The sequence below is a fragment of the Salmo salar genome, chromosome 21, assembly GCF_965601325.2.
Source record: "Salmo salar chromosome 21, fSalSal1, whole genome shotgun sequence".
In the NCBI taxonomy this organism is placed as follows: Eukaryota; Metazoa; Chordata; class Actinopteri; order Salmoniformes; family Salmonidae; genus Salmo; species Salmo salar.
The window spans coordinates 17,179,603-17,203,754 of record NC_138311.1 but is presented as its reverse complement, the minus strand read 5'-3'; the positions used below and the strand labels follow the sequence as shown (position 1 = coordinate 17,203,754).

Sequence of the window (24,152 nt, the reverse complement as noted above, 5' to 3'; positions counted from 1 at the left end):
TGAAGTACCACAATAAGAAATATATATCTGTGGCATCACTAGTCAACAGTTGTCTTACAATTCTGAAAGTCTCATGGGCATAGATTTGTGAAGCCTCTTCTCCCTCCTAAGGGAGGTCCATATGCACAGGGAGAGGATCATTAATAAATTGGCTCCACAACAGCAGGGGCAGATGGACAATGAGGAGCTCATTGCCAAGGCTATTATTGCTCAATGGCACAGCAGCAGAAGGAGATGGCTATGCTGGACTCCGTTGCCTCACACAGAGAAGCCATGGTATGGCATGTGCACCCTACCACAAGCAAGGGGTCAATCGGAAGCTCAAAATATTATTCTCACCAAATTCAACTCTGAATGAATATTTATCAAGGAATAGGTCTGTAAGTTACTAACAACATGTACCATTATCGTAATGACACTGTATTTGTTATTTCAGAGACAAGAACAGGAGCAGAAGGAAAGAACCAGAAAGCCCTTGACAGATAAGTCAGTTAAGAACAAAGTCTTATTTATAATGACGGCTTACCCTGGCCAAACCCTGACGATGCCGGGCCAATTGCGCGCCGCCCTACGGGACACCCGATCACAGATGGATGTGATACAGCCTGGAATTGAACCAGGGACTGTAGTAACGCCTCTTGCACTGAGATGCAGTCCCTTAGACCACTGCGCCACTCGGGAGCCCTGTGCTTTACGCTACGATAGAGGCAGACAGAATATTTATAGAAAAACAACACCTGAAGGCACAGAAAATTAGAAGATGTGTCAGCAACTGTTTCACTTATAATTGAGCTACATAAGATTACATTTAACAATTGAAATATTTCTGTTTAGGTTGAAAATGCCAAGGAACAGCACATAAGAAAACAGGATTTTGAGACCAAAAATGCAGAGCACATTGCTGTGGAGGAGAAGCAGATCCAGCAGTATGCAAAGAATGTGATCAAGACATACAATACATACACCACAAAGCTGCCAGGGAGGGAATCGGAGGTGGTCCTGGCCCCATCTTTGGAGGAGTGAGACCAAGTTACTTGGTTCAAGAATGCACTGGTGTCCAGATGCCCAATTACATCAGCAGTATGTCTCAGGACGTCAAAGCGCTGAACGAGACGTGGTATGTTCAGCAATCCAAGAAAAAAACGTGAAGTCACATGGTAAAGATCTGTTGAAAAGAGTAACATGGGCTGCATTTACACGTCTTTTTTTTCCACTAATTGGTCTTTTGACCAATCAGATCAGCTCTGAAAGATCTGATGTAATTGGTCAAAAGAACAATTAGTAGAAAAAAACTGAATTGGGCTGCCTGTGTGAACGCAGCCATGGTCAGGTAAAGCATGATTAGAAAAATAAACCAATGGAGAAAAAAAAATTAAATGTCAAGCATTTATGATATACCACCATTTAGTAATTTACTGCACATACAAAAAAGGAAACTTGATAGGCAGGTTGTTGACTGACATAGTGCGATGATTGCTGTCTTTTTCAGTGCTCCAAGATGATTCATCTCAGAATTATGGGAATGTAGAGATAGTGATAGTAACCAATGTCTCTGAAATTATATATTTTTTGTTTCGTTTTGAGAATATACACAGTGGTGGAAAAGGTAACAAATTGTCAAACTTGAGTAAAAGTAAAGATACCTTAATAGAAAAGGACTCAAGTAAAAGTCAGTCACCCATTAAAATACTACTTGAGTAAAAGTCAAAAATTATTTGGTTTTAAATATACCCAAGTATCAAAAGTAAATGTAATTGCTAAAATAAACTTAAGTATCAAAAGTAACAATTATTTCAAATTCATTATATTAAGCAAACCAGACAGCACGATTTGTTTTTTGTTTTGTTCACGGATAGCCAGGGGCACACTCCAAAACTCAGACATCATTTACAAAGCATTTGTGTTTAGTGAGTCCACCAGATCAGATGCAGTAGGGATGACCAGGGATTTTCTCTTTAAGTGCATAAATTGAACAATTCTCCTGTCCTGTTAAGCATTCAAAATGTAACGAATACTTTTGGGTGTCAGGGAAAATGTTTGGAGTAGAAAGTACATTATTTTCTTTAGGAATGTAGTGGAGTAAAAGCAAAAATTGTCAAAAATATAAATAGTACAGATATCCCCAAAAACGACTTAAGTACTTTACACTACTGAATATACACACAGTTCAATTAAAACTTGTGCACAAATTGGGAAACAATACTGATAGACTGGTCCTAGATCTGTACCTGCATAACAATAGTCAGAGTTGGATAAAGCACAGATCTGGGACCAGGGTATAGTTTCATTTTAATACAGCTTCCAATTTGCTCATTCATCCCCCCTTCCCCTCTCTCCCATGAACTACTCCACCAGATTAAAATGTGATGCATCAATGTTCTCTATATCTATTGAATCAATTGTCACTCTTCTGTTAAACAATCTATAGGCAATAAAACAAACATTTTAACCATATCCTTTTATTTCAAAAAAGATGTTTCATTAGGGAATATTGAATTCTGACCGTTTATACAAAGCCAGTGGTTTTCATTTATAGTTCAAAGGAAAGTCATGGCGAGGAATGTAACGCCAGTACGAACTAACATGGTGGAACATCACAGCAATGCATTTACACCTAAGGGCGAGTTAAAAAAATAATCATTATAATTCGAAGATGTACGGGGGATCTGAACATAAGCCCGTCTAACAAAAACACATACAATAATACAAAAAGCAACGTGTCAGTTTCTAATTCATTTGAGACTGAGGTCAGGAAAAAGTTAGAATTCCCTGAAACAGCCAGGTAATAAACAATTAAAACGTTTTTGTATCTGTAACACCACAATCATTTGACAAAATCAGCCCTTCAAATCAAATTGAGCCTTCTCTACTGACATGTACACTTAAGTCAGACAGTTTTACGTGTAGCGCTTACAGTATGTTCAGTGACAAATAATGCGACAGTTGGTAATTCAAACACTTATAAAAAAAAATAATAATAACCACATGATTAGTCATACTGGTGATGTATCCATGTAATATTAGTTAAGTAAGGCATTAAGCCCAGAAAGAACAACGCAGGACACCAAACTCATCCCTTCCATTACAATTATCACACTGGAATAACATGTCCCCTCAGTACCAGACAAAAAAAATGTGTAAAAATTAAACCTGACAAACATTTTATTGTCAGAAATGTTCCTTCCAACAGTCACATGTTCAGTCATTTCACCACTAACCCTCAATGCACATTACATTTCCAACATTTGTAAAATTAGTCTGACTGAACCCCCCCCCCCCCCAAAAAAACGAAATATCTCCTACCTTTCAAAACTTATGAAATCTTAAAATTGTACAAATATTCCAGAATTGGATCGGTTGTAGTATTTGTCTAAAATCGTTCTACAGCAGAACCACCCACGCACATTATTAGGTATAAACGGGTGAATTTTTCATTCCGATGATGGACAAGAGTGAACATTTACTGGACTAATCACGGTCATCAGAACTTGAGCTGTACTTCTTTTTCTTGCTGTGGTTTTTATCCTTCTCTTGGCTCTTTGACCTTTGATTCCGCTCAGGGCTTTTCCCTGTGTCTTTGGACTTGTGAGAGGACTCCTTTTCTGGGCTTCCCTCCCTTTTCTTCTTGGAGATGGGGCTCTTTCTACCCCTGTCCTTCCCTTTGCCCTCCCCTTCACTCTCAGAGTTGCTGCTCTTGGACCGCCTTCGTCTGTGAGTGTCTTCACTGTCTCTGTTCTTCCTCTGATGAGATGAACCGTCTTTGCTATGGTCTCGATTGTTGCTCTTACTCCTGGAGCGCCTGCCTCTACGGGAGTCTCTGCTCTTAATCTTGTCTGGACTCCTTGACCGATCTCGGCTCTTGGATCTACCTCTCCTTTTGTCCTCTCTCTCTCTGTGGCGCCGTCTTTCATTGCTCTTACTGCGCTCCCTACCTCGCTCTCTGTCCCGTCCTTGCTCTTTGTCTCGAGATGAGGCAGGTCTCCCCCTGTCCCTGCTTCTGCTGAGAGATCGGTTTCTGTCCTTTCCAGAGTTCCTCTCCTTGCTTCTAGACTTTGCCTTAAGCTTCTCACCATTTCTTCCTTTGGTCTCCTCTCGGTTCTTGTCAGCCTCAGTGGGTTTAGAGTGTTCTTTACTTCTAACACTGTCTTGAGTTCCAGACTCCGTGGCTTTTTCTTTATTGAGGTTTCTGTCCTTGCTTCTTAGGCGGCCCCTCTTATCATCCCCTTTGCTATGTTTCTGATCCCGCTCTCTGCTTTTGGACCTACCACTTTTCTCTTTGCTCTCACTGCGGCTTCGAGATTTGGCCTTCTTTGCCTTGTGTTTGTTGTGCTTGTCTTCAGTTTTAGAAGTGTCCTTTTCTTTGCTATTGGATCTATGGGAGCGACCTTTCTTCTCCTCTCGGTTTTTACTAGGGTTTTCAGCAGCGTGTTCATGCTTGTTTTCAGAGGTCTTCCTCTCTCTTCCTCTTGGAGCTATGCCACTCTCATTCTTGTCCTCTGTCATGTCACCCCTACAAACATAAATACAGAGTAAAGTCACCCTCACAGCAAACGCAGAATCCAAGTTAAGACTGAAGAAAACTTAAAATAACTGGCCCTTGCCTGATGATAACTTCTGATAATAAAATAAATTAGCCAATACTTGAGAAGCTGCTTAATTAGATAATAATAAGCTGCTTTATACTTCAACAGCCTGATAAGTCCAGCAACGGCAGTTAAAATACTAAAAAAGTAAGACTTACTTGTCACCCTTTATCCAACGGTCTCCGCTGGATGCTCTTGGTGCCCTTTGTGCACGCTGCATCTCATGGCGCCAGTGTGGAGGAGTCTCACTACGCTGGAAACGGTCCCTTGACCTTGACCTGGAGTGTGATGGAGTTCGATACCGCTGCAAGAAAGACTCAATTACCATTAACTTTCTAAACCCTTGTTTTGCAGAAACTGTATGATGATACTACTGTACTTGCTTGACAGTGCACTTACTCTTGGACCTCTGCCTTTAATCGTCCTGCCTGATCTAGTCATCAGAAGGCTCCTCTGATATGCTGACTGACAATGAAACATTCTGCAACAAAACAAAAACACATTTACATGAATATACTGTTGTTCCCAGTTGTAAAGGTTCAGAATGAAGTGGAATGTTGTTCCGTCTTGTCCATGAACTCACCTCTCCCTAGGCTTTTCCCTCTCCCTCTTTTTTTCCCTCTCCTTTCCAGACTCATCTTTTTGCTGCTGAGGACTTCTCCTCATAAGGAAACGATTTTCTGGGATAACAGGGATTTCCTCTGGTCGTACCGTAGATGTAACCTCTTCCTCTTTCTCATCACCACTGCCAGCCTCAGACCTACAGACATTACAGACCAGACTTAAAACCTATGCTCTAATGAAGGCGGTTGTTAGAGTTCACATGCTACGAAAGACATTAAAATAGTCACTACAAACTTTTTTTTATCTTTCTTCTTCTTCTTCTTTTGTTTCTTGTCCTTCTTTTTCTTGGACTCCTTCTTGTGCCTCTTCTTCCGTTTCTTGGGCTCTTTATCAGAGTCACCCTCAGATTCAGAAGAGTCGTCGTCAGAACTGTCAGAGTCACTTGAGCTGTCGCTGCCACTGGAGACGGCCTTTAGTCTTTTCTTCTCTTCTTTTTTTGCTGTAAAATGGTAGGGGACAGTTAACATACAGCACCAGCCAAAAGTTTGGACACACCTACTCATTCAAGGGTTTTTATTTTTACTATTTTCTACATTGTAGAATAATAGTGAAGACATCAAAACAATGAAATAACACATGGAATCATGTAGTAACCAAAAAAAGTGTTAAACAAATCAAAATATATTTTCTATTTTAGATACTTCAAAGTAGCCACCCTTTGCCTTGACAGCTTTGCATGCTCTTGGCATTCTCTCAACCAGCTTCATGAGGTAGTCACCTGGAATGCATTTTAAATAACAGGTGTGCCTTGATAAAAATACATTTGTGGAATTGCATTCCTTCTTAATGTGTTTGAGCCAATCAGTTGTGACATGGTAGGGGGTATACAGAAGATAGCCCTATTCGGCTAAAGACCAAGTCCATATTACGGCAAGAACAGCTCAAATAAGCAAAGCGACAGTCCATCGTTACTTTAAGACATGAAGGTCAGTCAATGAGGAAAAATAAGAACTTTGAAAGTTTTTTCACGTGCAATCGCAAAAACAATAAAGCGCTATTATGAAACTGGATCTTATGTGGACCACCACAGGAAAGGAAGACCCAGAGTTACCTCTGCTGCAGAGAATAAGTTCATTAGTTACCAGCCTCAGAAATTGCAGCCCAAATAAATGCTTCACCGAGTTCAAGTAACAGACACATCTCAACATCAACTGTTCAGAAGAGACTGTGTGAATCAGGCCTTCATGGTCAAATTGCTGCAAAGAAACCACTACTAAAGGACACCAATAAGAAGAGACTTGCTTGGGCCAAGAAACACAAGCAATGGACATTAGACCGGTGGAAATCTGTCCTTTGGTCTGATGAGTCTAAATTTGAGATTTTTGGTTCCAAACACCATGTCTTTGTGAGACACAGAGTAGGTGAACGGATGATCTCCGCATGCGAGGTTCCCACAGTGAAGCATGGAGGTGGTGGTGTGATGGTGAGTGGGTGCTTTGCTGGTGACACTGTCAGTGATTTATTTAGAATTCAAGGCACACTTAACCAGCATGGCTACCACAGCATTCTGCAGCAATACGCCATCCTGTCTGATTTGCGCTTAGTGGGACTATCATTTGTTTTTCAACAGGACAATGACCACAAACACACCTCCAGGCTTTGTAAGGGCTATTTGATGAGTGCTGCATCAGATGACCTGGCCTCCACAATCACCCGACCTCAACCTAATTGAGATGGTTTGGGATGAATTGGACTGCAAAGTGAAGGAAAAGCAGCCAACAAGTGCTCTGCATATGTGGGAACTCCTTCAAGACTGTTGGAAAAGCATTCCAGGTGAAGCTGGTTGAGAAAAATCCAAGAGTGTGCAAAGCTGTCATCAATGCAAAAGGTGGCTACTTTGAAGAATTTCAAATATACTTAAATTTGTTTAACAATTGTTTTGGTTACTACATGATTCCATGTGTTATTTCATTGTTTTGATGTCTTCACTATTATTCTGTAGGATAAAGTAATCCTTCTAACCCCCCCTAAAAGATTTAGATGCACTATTGTAAAGTGGTTGTTCCACTGGATATCATAAGGTGAATGCACCAATTTGTAAGTCGCTCTGGATAAGAGCGTCTGCTAAATGACTTAAATGTAAATGTAAAATGTAATTCTACAATGTAGAAAATAGTAAAAATAAAGAAAACCCTTGAATGAGTAGGTGTGTAGAAACTTTTGACTGGTACTGTAAGTGCTAAGGATACCTCCCAAAGCTATGATCCTGACGATAACACAGTCCATGATCTCCAATCTAAAGCAATAACAAGTTTAAACACCTTGCCAATTTTTTGGAATCCTACCAACCTTTTGATTTTGGAATGAGCTCCCCACAGTTCATAACTTTCACTTCAGAGTATGGTCTACTGCCAGTATCCGTCTTTTGACTCTCCATTGTCTGAACGACCTCTTGGCCAGAGATCACTTGGCCAAAAACCACATGGACACTAGAATAAAAATCAGCAAGTTATAACAAGTGATAATTAAGAACAGATCGCTATTTATCTAACATGCTCTTATTATCAAAAGACCATTCAATCAGATACAGATTACCGAACTAAGTTGCAACGCTTGTCAGAATATTATAATTACCCATCCAAGTGCGGTGTGGGTTTTGTTGTTCTGTAGACCAGGATTAAAACAAATGGAGCAGAAGATTAGAATGAGTCAAACATCTTTTTAGGTTTTGATTCACTCAAGATGCTAGATTTATGAATGACCAACTGATCAATTTTGCATTTCTCATCTCATATGTATATAATGTATTCTATTCAATTTTACTGTATTTTAGTCTATACCATTGCTCGTCCAAATATTGATATATTCTTAATTCCATTCCTTTAGATGTGTGTATTGTTGTGAAATAGTTAGATATTACTGCACTGTCAGAGGTAGAAACACAAGTTTTTCGCTACACCCGCAATAACATCCGCTAAACACATGTATGTGACCAATAACGTTTCATTTGATAATAGCAAGGCCCTTAAAACATTGATAGACTTACATGAAAAACTGTGATCCATTGGTATCTTTACCCCTGTTTGCCATTGACAGGAGGTACTCCTTGTTATGTTTGACAGAGAAGCTTTCATCTGAGACACAGACAGGCCATTAGTTAGTCCTTGAGGCTGGTTTTGATTAGAATATTAAACAAAATCTGTTGAGTCCTACCTTCAAAGAATCCTCCATAGATAGATTCCCCTCCTTTTCCATTGCCTTATTTACAGAAGGAATATAGACATGAGAATATCTGCAAATAAAACATTTCTACGTTTTGGTTGTTTGAGGCAAACACGTATTTCATATACCTTCACTGAAGTCTCCTCCTTGAATCATGAAGTCCTTCACAATTCTGTGGAATAGGCATCCTTTGTAATGTAGAGGTTTTTGTGTACCTTTTCCAATTCCTTTCTCGCCTACACAGAAAGTAAAGGTTTAGTCAAAACAGAGAAGACAATATGTGCATCATCTAAAGATGGTCTGAAATTAGTGTACCAAGACAAGAGAAAGTCAAATACCTGTGCAGAGGCATCGAAAGTTCTCACAGGTTTTGGGGCAGACATCAGAAAATAATTCTACCACAACTCTGCCAACTGCAAGAGAAATCAAGTTTGTGTACATTTTAGTAAAGCATCTCTACATTTCAGATATATGATTAACTGGATGGTAAGATCAAAATGGGAAAACTTTGCATTCTTACCCAGCACGTTACTGATGCCAATGTCAAAAAAGCAGCGTGGACGCTGGACTTTTATTCCCATTATCAAACTTCTGTAGCTGAAACCAACGTGTTTTGCTGTTAGTTAGCGAGCGTAACTTAGCTCGATAGCTAACTAACCTTAGTTGTTTACGAATACAAACATAACACCCATCTCTAACTACAAGCGGAGGCTAATATAGCCTATTCATTCGTTGGCATTAGGGCCATGGTGTATCAAAAACATGACTAGATTGTTAAGGTTAGCCGAGTTAAAAACACGCTTTATCAACGTGAATATCTAGACGAAACAATGTAGACTAAAACAACATTTTCATTCTAGTTAGTCGTTTTGCGGATTATGGCCTGCAAGAAGCTACGCTGCTAAAACTACTAGCTGCTGTTAACGTTAGCAGGCACTTAATGCAATGAAACATCTCCGTCTTTCTTTTGGATTCACCGCTATTTCAAATTTACATAACTTACAATAGCGGAAATATTAGAGAGTTGACCTACAAATTAGCTCAGTTGGTCAACTGAGGCCAATATCTCACGGTAGTTCTCCTCAACAAGGTGAAATCGAGTTTCATTCAGCGCTTCCTCCACAACGTTTTCTAAAGATGGCGCGACGGGAGAAGTCAGTGCATTTTGGGTAAAAAGATGCGCCAGTCAGCGCGCAGAAGACGGCCTTTCACACGTGCGGTCCCTGGTACATCTGGCTGGTTTTGGGCTGTTCTTACGATGATCACTCATAATGCAAACACAACATTTTTGATAAAATATTATATATTTTTAAAATGTCTTCCGTCATTGTTTACCCGCTGCTTGTGTAGAGTACATAAACTAAGGGACACAGGTTTTACATGTTATTTACATTAGGGACTTGCTCATGGATTATGGTAAAAGGTACAGTATATTGAAAAAAAAGTACGGTAGTGGTCACGCTCCAGGAAATCGAGAAAACAGGGAGAAAGAGAGCGCACTTGTTTGAAATGGAAAAGCGTCGTGGTAGCTACTATATTGATAATAAAAAGAACGTCAAGACGAAGCAGCTGCTTTACAAGTCGGATGCACTTTTGAGCGCTACATCCCGAGGGGTTCGTTCTGCTTGTGACTGCCGGTTAAATGGCGTCCCTTGACAAGGCAGGAACAAGATGTATGTCAGGAGAAGTATACTTGGAATACGGAGGAGGAATGGAGGGAAACAGAGAGGCAGAGGGTGAGCTTGAGTCGGTTAAAAATGGCGGGGAAAATTGAGATTGTTTGTTAAAGAAGAATGGTAAAAATTGTAAACAGAGTGAGTTGAAGACAGGAGGAGAAATGGAAGTGATTGAGGGCGAAGTATCGGAGGTGGTAGGGGTGGTGAAGTTCTCGGAGCCCGGGGCTTGTACTGAGGGTCAGGATAAAGATGAGTCTGTGACAGTAGGAGTGAAGTTTTTTGGAAAAAGTGGACACCTTTGATCCATTTGAGGTTTCAGGGTGCGTGAAAACAGAGTTGGGTGTTGTGGAATCGCCGAGGGTAACCAGAAGTGGTTTGTGATAATTGTATGTGTTTCTGCTGGTCAGAGGGAGCACCTTGTTAAACCATTTTGGAAGGCTATAATTGTAAATAAAATGTGATCTTAACGGACTTGCCTAGTTAAATAAAGGTTAAATAAATAAACAAATGGGGGCAATATATGTGAATTGTTTTGCTCTCAAGAAAAGGGTGCCATTGAAAGGAGTGATTACTGGGGTTGTTTGGTGCAAAGCAGACAGACAGGGTGGCGTGAGTGGAGAAACAGAAGATTCATTGTCTGTTCTTTTGAGTTTTGATGTTGAGTCTTTGCCCGACAGTGATGTTAGGATATATAAGTTATCCTGTATGAGCTTTTGTGCCGACTACATTACGTTGTTACAGGTGTCAAGCTTATGGGCATGTGGCAGCAGTGTGTAGGAGTGAGGTTCCTAGATGTGAGAAGTGTGCAGAAGAGCATGAGACAAAGAAGTGTGTAGCATTGGGGAAAGTAGTGATATGTGTTAATTGTAGGGTTGCTCATGGGGCTGGGGATCAGAAATGTCCCGTGCGAGAGAGGTAGGTTGAGGTTTCCAAAATTAGAGTAGTGCAGAAGTTGTCATATGGTGAGGCAGTGAAGAAAGTAGAGGAAGAAGGGTCAAGGGGGAGGGAATCCTGAGAGGAGTAGTAGATCTATACCAGTACAGAGGGATAGGCCAACAAGTGATATATGTTTAAGTAAGATAGGATTTTTGGCATTGGCATTGATAATGGTTATCAACTGTACTGCAGGGATGGAACGTAAGTCGCAGAAAATAGAGGTTGTTGTGGCAGCTGCAGAGAGGTATTTCAGTGTGCGAGACTTGACATCAGAAGAGTTACAGGGTGTGTTAAGTGGTGGTGGCTCATCCTTCCAGGCTGTTGGCCTAAAGTAGGAATAAATATTTAAATAGTGGAGTACGGTATTTATTATTTGAGTCTAGTGTTAGATGGTAGGGTATTTTTTTATTTTTTTTTTAGATTCTTTAAAAAAAATCAAAGTATAAGGGAGTTGTACTCCAGTCTAGTAGGTGGCGGTAATGCAACATTTATTGGATGCCAACCGCCTTTATACCTCTTCGAAGAAGAATAAAAAGTACGGTAGCCTAACACAGCCAGTAGACTCAAGTCAAAAACTGATGTAGCCATTTAGCTAGCTGGAGAAGTAAAATAGATCAATTATACTAGTTTGTTTGGTAGGTAGATTTCACTGTAATTCATCATTTGATATAACTGAAACGAAAAGAGACTTACACCAGTAAACGCTTAAACGGCTAAATGTGTTGGGAACGGGATTGACTTGGGCACTGTCCTGTCCCCACGTGAGTAACACACGCTTTTATAATATTTGTAATTGTCACTGCTAAGGCTTGAAAGTCAAGTCCCTGATTTTCCAATGATTAGGTATAGTAACTTACTACTTTACCCGTTATGATAATAATATGCCAAGTATATTATTTCGTAATATAATTATACTGTATAGGCATGCTTGTTAGATATCATTAGGAATATAAAAGGACGTCATCAGTGTCAGTCAGATGTGTTGTTGCTGACGTTGTTACTGGATGCATTCATTAATTGTTTCAGCATGTACCTTAATTTCACATTATTCATTTTGTGGAGATATCTTTGCTATAAATTCATATCTTCTACAGATGTTTCACTTAAGGAATATGCAGGCAGCTTTCTGTGGACCAGATCTTGGCACTGGTTAGTTTACCTTCTAAATATGTGGACTTCCATTGTCACTTGAACTAGGCCGGGTCCTCCATGTCCATGTTTCGGCTCCGAGCTGTGACTGGGAGCCGCTACCTGCGCAGGTTTTTGCATGGGGGAGCAGCGAACCGGGACCATGTTCTGGAGCAGCTTGGCGTCTGCTCTGGTGAAGACCAAGTGTTGGAGGTGGTCGGCAAGAACAAGGCCAAGCTGACTGTGAACCATGTTGGCTGTGCCATAGGCATGCTCTGGCATTTCCAGAAGGAGAAGCCACAGATGCTGAGAACGGTTGAGCTCGTCAAAAGCCACCCAGAGTTCCTGACTCTCCGGGTGCTGGCTGAGAACAAAATTGAGCTCATGGATGATGTCATGTTGGTGGACATGCTCTACAATGTTCTCAGGTACAGATGGTGGATAAGCATATATACTTAGTCTTCAAATGTTTGTTTACATTTTCACATCAATGTTGTATTTTCTCATTTGAAGGCTCAATGTGGAACCATATGATTCTCTGGCTCAGCAATTGGTCTCAGAGGCCTGGCTCAGATTATACAGGTAAATCAAAAACATGTTATTTTGTTATTGAGTACTATGTACCTAAAGCAGAACCATTATCTTTTAACATGGTGGTGTGAGCTGGTGTACAGATGTGGGTTGATTCACTGTTTTTCAGATTTCCAATGCCATCACTGTCAAAGTTTGCCGTCTGCCTAAGTGATCAGCATCTGCAGCATAGTCCTCCAATGGGTCAAATCACTGACATTTTGGATCAGAAACTCTCCTCAATTGATGATGCCAGGTACAAAAAAACAAACAATAATCAGTACTGGTAAGTTCTTGATACTACTTAATTTTTCAAATTTCTGGACATGTCTCTGCAGGGTCCTGACAACCCTCATGGTCAGCGTGTCGTCTTTGGTGTCCCCTCATCTGCGGGATAAACTCATCAATAAGGCAGATCATCTCCTTGACACCATGGATCCCTCACACTACAACAACCCCAGGAGGATGGTGCAGTTCCTGCGCAACATCAAGTATAGTTATCGTCCCCTGCTGGAGAAGTGCAACCACATTCTCCTGCGCAATGTTCCCCACCTAAATGCAGAGAACATAAGCATCATCATGGGGCTCTACCAGTCAATGCAGTTCAACAACTGTGACTTCCGTCTGGCTGCAAAACAGAGGCTAATGGAACTCGTGGACTCGAGCGCAGACCCTTTCTCCTTCACCAAGCTGTTTGTTGCTCTTGGGCCTATGGCAGGGGAGGACACCAAAGAGAGGTAGATTGAACATTTTAGTATGCCACGACCATAATCTGTTTCAATAACTATATAGTTTTACAACTATTAATGAACTTTTAATCCTGATGCAAGTTCAATTCACAGACCATTTTTCAACTCATTTACATTGCCTTCAGAAAGTATTCAAACCCCTTGACTTTTTGCACATTTTGTTCTGTTACAAAGTGGAATTAAAATGGATAAAAACAGTTTTTTGTCAACGATCTACACAAAATACGCTGTCGAAGTGGAACAAATTCAATTTATTTTTATTAATGGCAAATAAAACACTCATATTTTGATTTAGATATGTATTCAACCCCCTGAGTCAATACATGTTAGAATCACCTTTGGCAGCGACTACATTTGTGAGTCTTTCTGGGTTCATCTCTAAGAGCTTTGCAAACCTGGATTGTACAATATTTGCCTGTTTTCTTTTAAAAGTTATTCAAGCTCTGTCAAGTTGGTTGCTGATCATTGCTTGACAGACATTTAAGTCTTACCATAGATTTCCAAGCTGATTGAAGTCAAAACTGTAACTAGGCCACTCGGGAATATTCAATGTCGTCTTGGTAAGTAACTCCAGTGTATATTTGGCCTTGTATTTTAGGTTATTGTCCTGCTGAAAGGTGGATTTGTCTCCCAGTGTCTGTTGGAAAGCAGAGTGAACCAGGTTTTCCTCTAGGAATTTGCCTCCGCTTAGCTCTATTTCTTTTTTTTATATCCTACAAAAAAAACTCCCTAGTCCTTGTCGATGACAAGCATACACATAACATGATGCAGACACCACCATTTTTGAAAATAAGAAGAGTGGTACTCAGTGTTGTTAGATTTGCCCCAAACATAATACTTTGTATTCAGGACAAAACATTTCTTTGCCGCATGTTTTGCCGTATTACTTTAGCTGTCATTTGGGTTAGTATTGTCGAGTAACTACAATGTTGTTGATTCATCCTCCGTTTTCTATCACAGCCATTTAACTCTGTAAATGGTTTAAAATCGCCATTGGCCTCACGGTGAAATTCCTGAGCGGTTTCCTTCCTCTCCGTCAACTGAGTTAAAAGGACACCTGTGTCTTTGTATTGACTGGGTGTATTGATACACCATCCAAAGTGTAATAACTTCACCATGCTCAAAGGGATAGTCAATGACCTTCTTTGCATGACATTGGAAAACCTCCCGGGTCTTTGTTGTATCTGTGCCTGAAATTCACTGCTCGAATGAGGGATTATACCGATTAATTGTAAATGTGTGGTACAGAGGTGGGGTAGTCATTAAAAAATCATGTTAAACACCATGTATGGCACACAGTTAGTCCATGCAACTTATTATCTGACTTGTTAAGCTCATTTTTATTCCTGAAGTTATTTAGTCTTGAAATAATAAAGGGGTTGAATCTAGACATTTCAGGTTTTCATTTTTATTAATTTGTAAACATAATTCCCCTTTGAGTTTATGGGGCATTGTGCGTAGATCAGTGACACATCTACATTTTATCCATTTAAAATACAGGCCGAAACAGAACAAAATGTGGAAAAAGTTGAGGGGTGTGAATACTTTCTGAAGGCACTAACCACTTCTCTTTCAGGCTGGAGAGTACAGCACTGCTAATGGCAGAGGATTTGAATGCCCAGCAGGCCCTAGCTGTGGCAGAGACACTAGAGGAGATTCAGTGTAGAAACCTGAATCTGATCCAAAAGTAAGTTCATTCTCTGCTGCAGCCATGTCTGAAAGTTGCATGTAGACAGTAGAACTAAGGCAAGTTCCTTTTCAGTCAGTTAACTTCAGTACAACATACTATGTTGTATATACATACTACTAACTGTCCTATAGTGGTAGAGCGTGCTCACCCCCTGGATGTTGTGTGCTGAAGTCTGTACATGTTATCATACGTTTTCTGATCACAGACAATTTGTTCTTCTTCAATTTGCTGGTGCAATGAGTAAGATGGCTAATAAAACGACCAAGACGACAATGGCTAAGCCGGGGTAGATCGTGCCGCCAGTCAGGCGGTTATAGCATCTCTTTGAAAGATACTCATGATCCATGTGTAGTTTGTCTCGGCTTGGAGCCCGCTCAGGCGGCCCTCACTCGAACCAGTCCGTGTGCGCATTTTCACGTACTGTGTACAAGCTCCCTGGAAAGACGTGTAGCATTCTTGAGGAAGCTTGGATTTACAGATGGCTACTTTCCTTTCACGGATGCCAGGAAGCGGAGCTGGGTTGGATGGTTGGTACAAATGTCTGCCTGGGCGGTGGTTGCCCGTGCCCAACCCGTCTCCTGTATGCTCTGTCGCCGGCAAAAGGAGGCTATTCGAAGAGGGAGGGTTGCCAGGTTCGGTGGTTGCCCCCCTGCCGCCTGGGTCTGTCTCAGTCAAGCACTGCTTGCCTCTCTTCCCAGACTTGTTGATGAAGTGTCCTGTCCCAATGGTGAAATTGATGGGGTAGCTCACTTGTTTAGAATACGTAGCGTTACGTCACTTGGTTATTCTAAACGGACCATGATGCGGTCAAAGATTCTAGCTAGCCAAGCATAGGCTAAAAAGCCTCCTGGCTAACGTTGGCTAGCATGCTTAACTTCCCTTGACTGGAAGTTATTAGCTTTCCCCCAGTGTTATGGCAACCCCATTGCTATTTTCAATTCCCGGAGTTCACAGGGGTTAAGTCTTGTCTTCCGTATGCGAATTCGATGAAAAGTGTTCCTTCTCCATGTTCAGAGACACGGTTATCAAGAGTGGTGGAAATGGAATAACCAACCTCTCCCTGTCCACAAGGTGGCGTTCCGCCCCTTCAGATGGCATATCCCGGTAGTCTCGTTGTCTTCTCCGACCAATGGCGCGCATATGCATTGTCACCCGTGATCATGCAAATGGTCTCCCCCACGCCTCTGCAGCATCATCTCGTCGACTGTTCCCAAGGCCTCGTGCCCGTTTTGAGGAACAAAATATCCTCCCCTTCCAGACGCAGGCAATCTGAGTGGTTCCTATGTCGAAGATCCGGGACTGCTGGTACAGCCGGTATTCCTGGTTACGAAAAGGGATGGATGGGACATTATGTCCCATTTTAGACCTACGTGCCCTCAGCAAGCACCTTGCTGCCGGCTATTACAGCGATTGGCTGGTGGCGGAGTCTAGAGGGCAAGCAATGTTACACACATCCATGCTACTGTCCCGTATTCAGTCTCTAGGCTTCATAAGAAACCAGAAAAAGAGCTGTCTGACTCCATCTCAGCGCATTCTGTTTCTGGGTCTCAAGCTAGACTCACTCGTGTATCACGCTTTTCTATCCCCACAGAGGGTGTCTGAGTTCAAGCTCTGCGTAGCCACATTTTGGCTGGGTCACACAGTGCGTTTAACGCCCTTCCAGCGCTGAGTGCTAGCCACTCACCTGGACATGTCTCGCAGCCTAAGCCAGTCGCTTTGGGTGTCCCTGTTAGGCCTCCCGGCCATGGCCAAGTGGTGGGACCCTCTGCAATTGTCAGGGGGCTCCCATGGGCTGAGTTGTATCCTGCAAGGTGATTACGACAGACACATTCCTCCGAGGGTGGGGTGCTCTGTACGAAGGCAGATCGATTCGGGGGGTATGGACACTGGTGCAGAACACACTGCATGTCAATTACCCGGAGAATCTGGGGGGGCACTGGCGCTTCTTCCTGTTTTCATCTGGCTGGCTTGTGCTGGTCAAAACCGACTATGTCAGTGGTGGCGTGCATCAACAGATGGGGAGAGACTCTCTCTCCCTCCTAACCTTGGATTGCTCCCTATTGCTGGGGAGCAGTGCACACATGCTTTGGGCAACGCATGTCCCCGGTTGCTTCAACTCAGGTGCAGATCTTTTATCCAGATGGGACCCTGTCCCTCAGGAGTGGAGGCTCTCCCAGGTATGGGCCATTTTTGTCAGGGCCGACGTATTTTTATGCATCACGAGGAAACGCACAGTGTCTTCTATTTTTCTCGATAGGGGACCCGAGTGCCCTGTTGGGAACTGGCGCACCAGTGGCCTCGTACCCTCCTTTACGCAGTTCCACCACTGGTTCTGATTCAGCCCACATTGGAGTGGGTGCACCGGGAGGGCTTACCATTGATTCTTGTGGCTCCTCGTTTCCCCAGGCAGCCTTGGTTCCTGGCGATCATTCGCTCTGGATAAGAGCGTCTGCTAAATGTCTTAAATGTAAATGTAGACGAGGACCCGTGGGAACTTGTTGTTCCAGATGCACAGGCAGGTTTGGCAAGCGAGGCCCGAGATTTGGTTCCTATGGGCCTGGCCCCTAAGATGGACAATTATTGCTACCATTCAGTCTGCAGGGGCGGTGTGGTTCCTGAAAGGTGAACGTCGTTTCAGACCGTCTCTAAACCTATTGCGCCCACATGGGACTTGGCGCTGGTTTTGGAGGCAATGTGTGCGACCCCCTTTGAGCCTCTACAGTTGGTGGATCTGAAGATCCTCTCCTACAAAACCTCCCTGCTCATGGCTTTGGCCTCAGATGAACGTGTTGGTGACCTCCAAGTTATCTGTACACCCTTCCTGTACTCCGTTTGACCGGGGCGGCTCTTAAAGTGACGTTTCATCCAAATGCTTCCTTCGGCCCGAAGTTCATGGCTATGTCTTAGAGGTCCTTAGCTTTTGAGCTATTTCCTTTTTCGTCTCCTCCTTTTGCTTCTAAAGCGCAACAGAGGTTATTATCCATGTGTGCGGTGTGAGCTTTACGCACGTACATTGAACGGACCCGAGATATCTGTTTACGTGACCAACCATGTCTGTTTTGCTAATCCAGCTTGGGGCAGGGCGCTCTCTAAGCAGCGTATCACCCACTGGATTGTGGAGGCTGGCATATAGCAGCAACGGGAAAGGGTTATCTAGCGGTGTACGCACCCACTCCACCAGGGGTCTGGCAGCATCTTGTGCGTTGTTTAAAGGGTTGATTATAGGGGATATTTGTGCTGCGGCGAGTTGGCCATCACCACACACTTTTTGTTAGGTTTTATCGCCTGGATGTCACTGCTCCTAGTATTGCACACCGTGTGCTTACAGCTGGGAGAGGGAAAAGTCACTAGGCAGCGTGACGTGTGAACAATATCTAGACTGCCGTATCTGGCGGGGTCAGGTCTGGGTGGTCTGCCATGGGCCGTTTCATTTATACTGAACAAGAATATAAATGTGACATGCAACAATTTCAACGATTTTGCTGAGTTAATTAAAATCAATTCATTAGGCCTTAATCTATTGATTTCACATGACTGGGAATACAGATATGCATCTGTTGGTCAGAGATATCTTTCAAAAAAGGTAGGGACGTGGATCAGAAAACTAGTTAGTATCTGGTGTGTCCACCATTTGTCTCATGCTACGCGACACATCTCCTTCGCATAGAGTTGATCAGACTGTTGATTGTGGGATGTTGACCCACTCCTCTTCAATGGCTGTGGAAGTTGTTGGATATTGGTGGGAACTGGAACACGCTATCGTACACGTCAATCTGGAACATCCCAAACATGCTCAATGGGTGACATTTCTGAGTATGCAGGTCATGGAAGAACTGGGACATTTTCAGCTTCCAGGAATTGTGTATAGCGACATGGGGTCGTGTATTATCATGGTGAAACGTGAGGTGATGGCGGCGGATGAAAGGCATGAAAATGGGCAACAGGATATCGTCACAGTATCTCTGTTCATTGAAATTGCCATCGATAAAATGCAATTGTGTTCATTGTCGCCTGTAGCTTATGCCTGCCCATACCATAACCCCACTGCCACCATGGGGCACTCGGTTCACAACAATGACAGCAAACCGCTCACCCACACGATGACATACACTTGGTCTGCGGTTGTGAGGCCGGTTGGACGTATTGCCAAATTCTCTAAAAAACGATGTTAGAGGCGACTTATGGTAGAGAAATTAACATTAAATTCTCTGGCGACAGCTCTGGTGGACATTCCTGCAGTCAGCATGCCAATTGCACACTCAAAACTTGAGACATCTGCAGCATTGTGTTGTGTGACAACTGCACATTTTAGTGGCCTTTTATTGTCCCCAGCACAAAGTGCACCTGTGTAATGATCATGCTGTTTAATCAGCCTCTTGATATGCAAAGGAGAAATGCTCACTAACAGGGATGTAAACACATTTGTTCCAAAAATGAGACATTTCTGGGATCTTCTATTTCAGCTAATTAAACATGGGACCAACACTTTACATGTTGCGTTTTATATTTTTGTTCAGTGTAGTATCCGTAGGGGTCGGCTTGCGGCATGATATATGTCCCTATAGTATGTTGTACTGAAGTTGACTGACTGAAAGGGAACATATAACTTTAACTAATGTTCGTTCCCTGAAGGAGGGAAACGTAGTGCAAGACCTGTTTGGTCCCGCACCGCCTGTTGCTGGGCTCGGTGAGGAGTGGTATTAAATTGAAGGAATGAATCCGAGCCTCACGCTTATCACCTGTGGAAGGCGGGGCTTCCAGTGAGTTGCCGGTTACATTGGCCTTGTCAGGTGTGATTGTAGATCCTTCAACCAAAGTTGCGAGAGTGCGACTCCTCCATAGTATGTTGTACCTCGTTTCCCCTCCTTCAGGGAACAGTAGTTATAGTCATAATGTAACGTTGTCTCTTTACAGGATTGCATCAGTAGTCCACAAGAACCTGCATGTCTACAAGCCCATGGAGATAGCCAGGATCACACAAGCCCTGATCCTGCTGCATTACCAGAGTCCAGAGCTCTTCACTAAATTAAGGAACATCCTGGTTCAGTGAGTAATTATTCGAAATAATTCTTTCCCCACTAAGCTCCTTTGTTTGTAGACAGGTCACTCTTATTGCATACTATACAGTATGAGTAAGCTAATACATCTTCTTCTCACAGGTTCTTGCTGGACAGTGTCTACCCATATGAAGTGACCATGCTGACTCGTGTTCTCTCCATGCTGCCTTCACCTCGACTCGACGAAGGCGTCATTTCACGGGTGGAGGCAGTGCTGCCCCAGTGTAATCTGAATGACCTGAACACCTTTGCAATGGCCGTCGCTAAGTGGGTGCGAAATGACCCGTCCTACCGACACAGCACGCCCAGCAAGTATGTGCGTCTGCTACAGACACTGAACCGCTGCGGGCATGAGCGCCTGCGCAAGGCTGATCGCCTGGACTTGGTGTTGGAGGAGCTCAAGTACATGTCAGGGGAATGGTTTGAGGAGATGCTGCTGGAGGAGACCATGGTTACACTCCAGAGGTTGGAGGACCAGATATCCTGGACCAATGTGCCTGAGATGGCCCTTTTCCTGACCAGGACTAATCACCTCTGTACTCCATTAATGGACCGCATCGCTAGCGTGGCCATGGAGAATATCAACAAGGTACTTTGAGACATGACACATTACCTTTTATTTCACATTAGGGAATACTGTTATATTGCCTGTATATATGTAGAGACAGAATGTAAGTCCGTACTAATAACATTTTTTCCCCCTCTTTCCTGAAGATCCACTACTCTGCGACTTATGCCACCTTGCTGCCCTTTGCTGTACTGAATTATGATCCACCAAGGGTGGATGAGCTGTTTGAAATCTGCATTCAGCGCGTCATACCTCATATCAGTAAGTGATTGTGGATTATGCTACATTTTTGTGTTTGGAACTCATCAAAAGGACCAGCCAAATATATTGTTCTTCCTCCAGGTTCCTTTGACCCCCATCTGCTTGTACTTCTTGCATATGCCCTGGCTGTGGCTGACTGCTTCCCGGAGGACCTGGTTCGAGAAATCTTCAATGTGAATTTCCTTGCCAAGCTGGATTCCCAGTTAGAAAGTACGTTATCGAATTATATTAGAAATGCGTGAATGAATATAAACTTGTATCCTGTTTCCCTTACTATCAAAAAAAAGCCAATCAAGGTTGAATTGTATACAAATGCAAAACAATATACATTCAGTGGCCAGTTTATTAGGTATACCAACCTAGTAATGGGTCGAACCCCCCCTTTGCCATTACCATTACACCACTGCCACCAGCCTGTATCGTTGACACCAGGCAGGATGGAGCCATGGACTCGTGCTACTTACGCCAAATCCTGACTCTGCCATCAGTATGACGCAACAGGAACCAGGATTCGTCGGACCAGGCAATCCTTTTCCACTCCTCAGTTGTCCAGTGTTGGGGATCGCGTGCTCACTGCAGCCGCTTATTCTTGTTTTTATCTCAGAGGAGTGGAACCCAGTGTGCTGCAATAGCCCATTCATGACAAGGACTGACGAGTTGTGCGTTCCGAGATGCCGTTCTGCACACCGTTGTACTGCGCCGTTATTTGCCTGTTTGTTGCCTGCCTGTTAGCTTGCACGATTCTTGCCATTCTCCTTCGACCTCTCATCGAGCTGTTTTCGCCAACAGGACTGCTGCTGACTGGATGTTTTTTGTTTGTCGCGTCATTCTCGGCAAACCCCAGACACTGTCTGTTAACTCAATTACACCACAACAAGGATCTAGTTTAACAACGTTTACTCAGTCGTATTGGCACAATACATGGTTGCCATTGCACTCAGGCCAGGTTCATCAACAACGAGACTCCTGAGCAGGCACACTAATAACAGAGTGATGGCACCGTAATAGAAATTTAGGGATACTTAAAACATGAACTTAACACTGCCGTGCGTGTAAAGCCCAGGAGGTCGGCCGTTTCTGAGATACTGGAACCTGCGCGCCTGGCTCCGGCGATCAGACCACGCTCACAGTTTTGCCCATTCTAACATTCAATGCCTCGATGCCTGTCTGCCTGCTTTATATAGCAAGCGATGGCCACATGACTCACTGTTTGTAGGAGCGAACAATTTTTGCGAACGGGGTGGTGTACCTAATAAACTGGTGTGTAGTATTAAAAAGGTTGAATATTATGAGATAAGGCTGGTGGGATAAGCTAAAGTCTCTTTTGTGGTAGCCCTGCCTGACGCCCTCAACAAGCGCATCCGCCTGCGTCTCATGGAGCTAAATCGGGCTGTGTGTCTAGAGTGTCCAGAGTCCCAGGTTCCCTGGTTCCACGAGCGTTACTGCCTACAGTTACAGAAGAAAGGTGAGCCAATACTGATGTATTCATATTTGTGGATTGCCCCAGTTCCTACTTCACAAATGTTGAGGGTCTAATTTCACGCTTTCTTTTGTCAGGGAATGGTTCCATCAGTCCTGTCCAACAACAAATCCACAAAATGCTTGGGGAAGTTCTTGGAGGGATTAATTGTGCCAGAGTGGCATTGCTCACTACTTATTTCTACACAGTAGGTGGGTAATACACAGGATTGGATTGTAGCATGTTTGACAGCAGTTGGCTCCTCCTTTACAAAAAAAGATTGCAGCCAGGGTGCAGTATAACTACAGTATGCTGCAAATACTGCGTCCAAAATAAAAAATAAACATTTGTTGCAGTGTAACTGTAGTTATAGTGCAGTTCAACTACAGTACATTTCATTTTATTCTGCAGTCATTGCGTCCAAAATACCACAGTCGACTGCAGTTTCTGCACTTTTACTGCAGTTTCAAACTGGCAATCTTTTTGTTGTTGTAAGGGCTGAGTCCTGACCATGTGTTATGTTAGTAGATTGGTATTACACTAAGAAGTTAATCAAATGTCTGTCACCTGTTCTAGGTGTGATCTATATTTCATCTTATCCCCCTAGACTTTGAATGTGTTCTGGACAGACACCACCAGGCGGTGGCCTACAGTGAGCAAAGTCAGCTGCAGATATCTGAAGATGGGAAGGTCCGCTGGGGTTCTGACTCTGTAGGGAAGGATCGGAGCGAGGTCCCTCCAGGGGCACAACGGTAGGAAACCTTGTTGGTAGATTTCAGAACTTTTGGTTGAAAAAAAAACATTTTGCTGATGTACTGTCATCATGGGTAAACGCATTGAAAGGGATTTCATAGGTACTGACGTTTTTCCTTTTTCACATACTCAGTGTTGCTGTGGACTTCTTGGATTCCAAATCCTTCTGCAAAAACTCTCGTCACATGAAAGGGGAAGCCATGATGAGAAAGAGACATCTGGAGATTCTGGGATATCATGTTGTCCAGGTATGTGTGTGAAATATCATGTCTGTCCTTTTAAGTGGTATATAAAATTGTAAATCACTGATTAATGGTAATGCCATTTAAACAGATTCCTCATTTTGAATGGAACTCTATGGAGCTTTCCACACAGGATGCATGGAAGGAATACCTTAGGAAGAAGATATTTACTGGGCTTCCCGAAGCACCTAGATGTTGAATGGAGGACATGTGTTATAGTAGCAAATGCAATGAACTGTGAGAGAAAAGGTCTGCCTTTTAGAAATGAAATTTGCAGGCAGGTCATTGACAATTGTTTTTAAGCATCAGATGTTTATCAAGTGCTCCTTATTGCCTACTCCAAAGCCTAAAGTGGACATGGAGCTACCTCACCTCCTGCCAAGAAACATTGTATTAGGCTTTTTATATGAACTGTAGCATTTGTCAAATAATAATTGTATGTAATAAATAAAACAAATGCTTTGTTTTTGTGGTTTTGATTCCTCCAATGAATCTGTTCCACATAAATATAATACATTGAGCAGGAAGACATGTATATAGACAAACTTTTAAGGTACAAACTTGACTTTCTTGCCCTTGTTTGTAGCCTGTTTTGTGCTGTTGTCATGTTGTGTTGCTGCCATGCTATGTTGTCTTAGATCTCTCTTTATGTAGTGCTGTCTCTCTTGTCGTGATGTGCGTTTTGTCCTATTTT

General features: G+C 42.8%; 2 protein-coding genes across 4 annotated transcripts; one reads left to right on the top strand and one right to left on the bottom strand.

Annotated features, from left to right (window-relative positions):
- Positions 1 to 2,443: 2,443 nt before the first annotated feature.
- LOC106581779 (peptidyl-prolyl cis-trans isomerase G) lies at positions 2,444 to 9,557 on the bottom strand. Its single transcript, XM_014164072.3, has 13 exons — positions 9,403 to 9,557; positions 8,890 to 8,966; positions 8,708 to 8,782; positions 8,498 to 8,605; positions 8,361 to 8,405; positions 8,194 to 8,281; positions 7,782 to 7,811; positions 7,497 to 7,636; positions 5,442 to 5,646; positions 5,167 to 5,343; positions 4,983 to 5,064; positions 4,742 to 4,887; positions 2,444 to 4,510 (listed from the first exon to the last, which is right to left on the bottom strand). The coding sequence occupies exons 2-13, from the start codon at positions 8,948 to 8,950 to the stop codon at positions 3,469 to 3,471; spliced, it is 2,199 nt and encodes a 732-aa protein (XP_014019547.1). The 5' UTR covers positions 8,951 to 8,966; positions 9,403 to 9,557; the 3' UTR covers positions 2,444 to 3,468.
- An 84-nt stretch (positions 9,558 to 9,641) lies between these two features.
- Positions 9,642 to 23,930, top strand: fastkd1 (FASTK mitochondrial RNA regulator 1). 3 transcript variants are annotated; one of them, XM_045704350.2, is made up of 15 exons: positions 9,642 to 10,105; positions 12,179 to 12,537; positions 12,623 to 12,691; positions 12,810 to 12,935; positions 13,018 to 13,416; positions 15,005 to 15,115; positions 20,033 to 20,164; positions 20,278 to 20,764; positions 20,890 to 21,004; positions 21,086 to 21,214; positions 22,338 to 22,469; positions 22,562 to 22,675; positions 23,071 to 23,215; positions 23,350 to 23,464; positions 23,550 to 23,930. In XM_045704350.2, the coding sequence occupies exons 2-15, from the start codon at positions 12,191 to 12,193 to the stop codon at positions 23,655 to 23,657; spliced, it is 2,529 nt and encodes an 842-aa protein (XP_045560306.1). In that variant the 5' UTR covers positions 9,642 to 10,105; positions 12,179 to 12,190; the 3' UTR covers positions 23,658 to 23,930.
- The last annotated feature ends 222 nt before the right edge of the window (positions 23,931 to 24,152 follow it).

Excerpts from the sequence above, each read along its gene's own strand:
- LOC106581779 (XM_014164072.3), bottom strand. The coding sequence starts at position 8,950 with ATGGGAATAAAAGTCCAGCGTCCACGCTGCTTTTTTGACATTGGCATC. Across the intron at positions 5,647-7,496 it reads GCTCATTCCAAAATCAAAAG|CAAAAAAAGAAGAGAAGAAA; the intron begins GTTGGTAGGATT and ends ACCATTTTACAG. Across the intron at positions 5,344-5,441 it reads AAGAAGAAAGATAAAAAAAA|GTCTGAGGCTGGCAGTGGTG; the intron begins GTTTGTAGTGAC and ends TAATGTCTGTAG.
- fastkd1 (XM_045704350.2), top strand. The coding sequence starts at position 12,191 with ATGTCCATGTTTCGGCTCCGAGCTGTGACTGGGAGCCGCTACCTGCGC. Across the intron at positions 20,165-20,277 it reads TTAAGGAACATCCTGGTTCA|GTTCTTGCTGGACAGTGTCT; the intron begins GTGAGTAATTAT and ends TTCTTCTCACAG. Across the intron at positions 23,216-23,349 it reads GTCCCTCCAGGGGCACAACG|TGTTGCTGTGGACTTCTTGG; the intron begins GTAGGAAACCTT and ends TCACATACTCAG.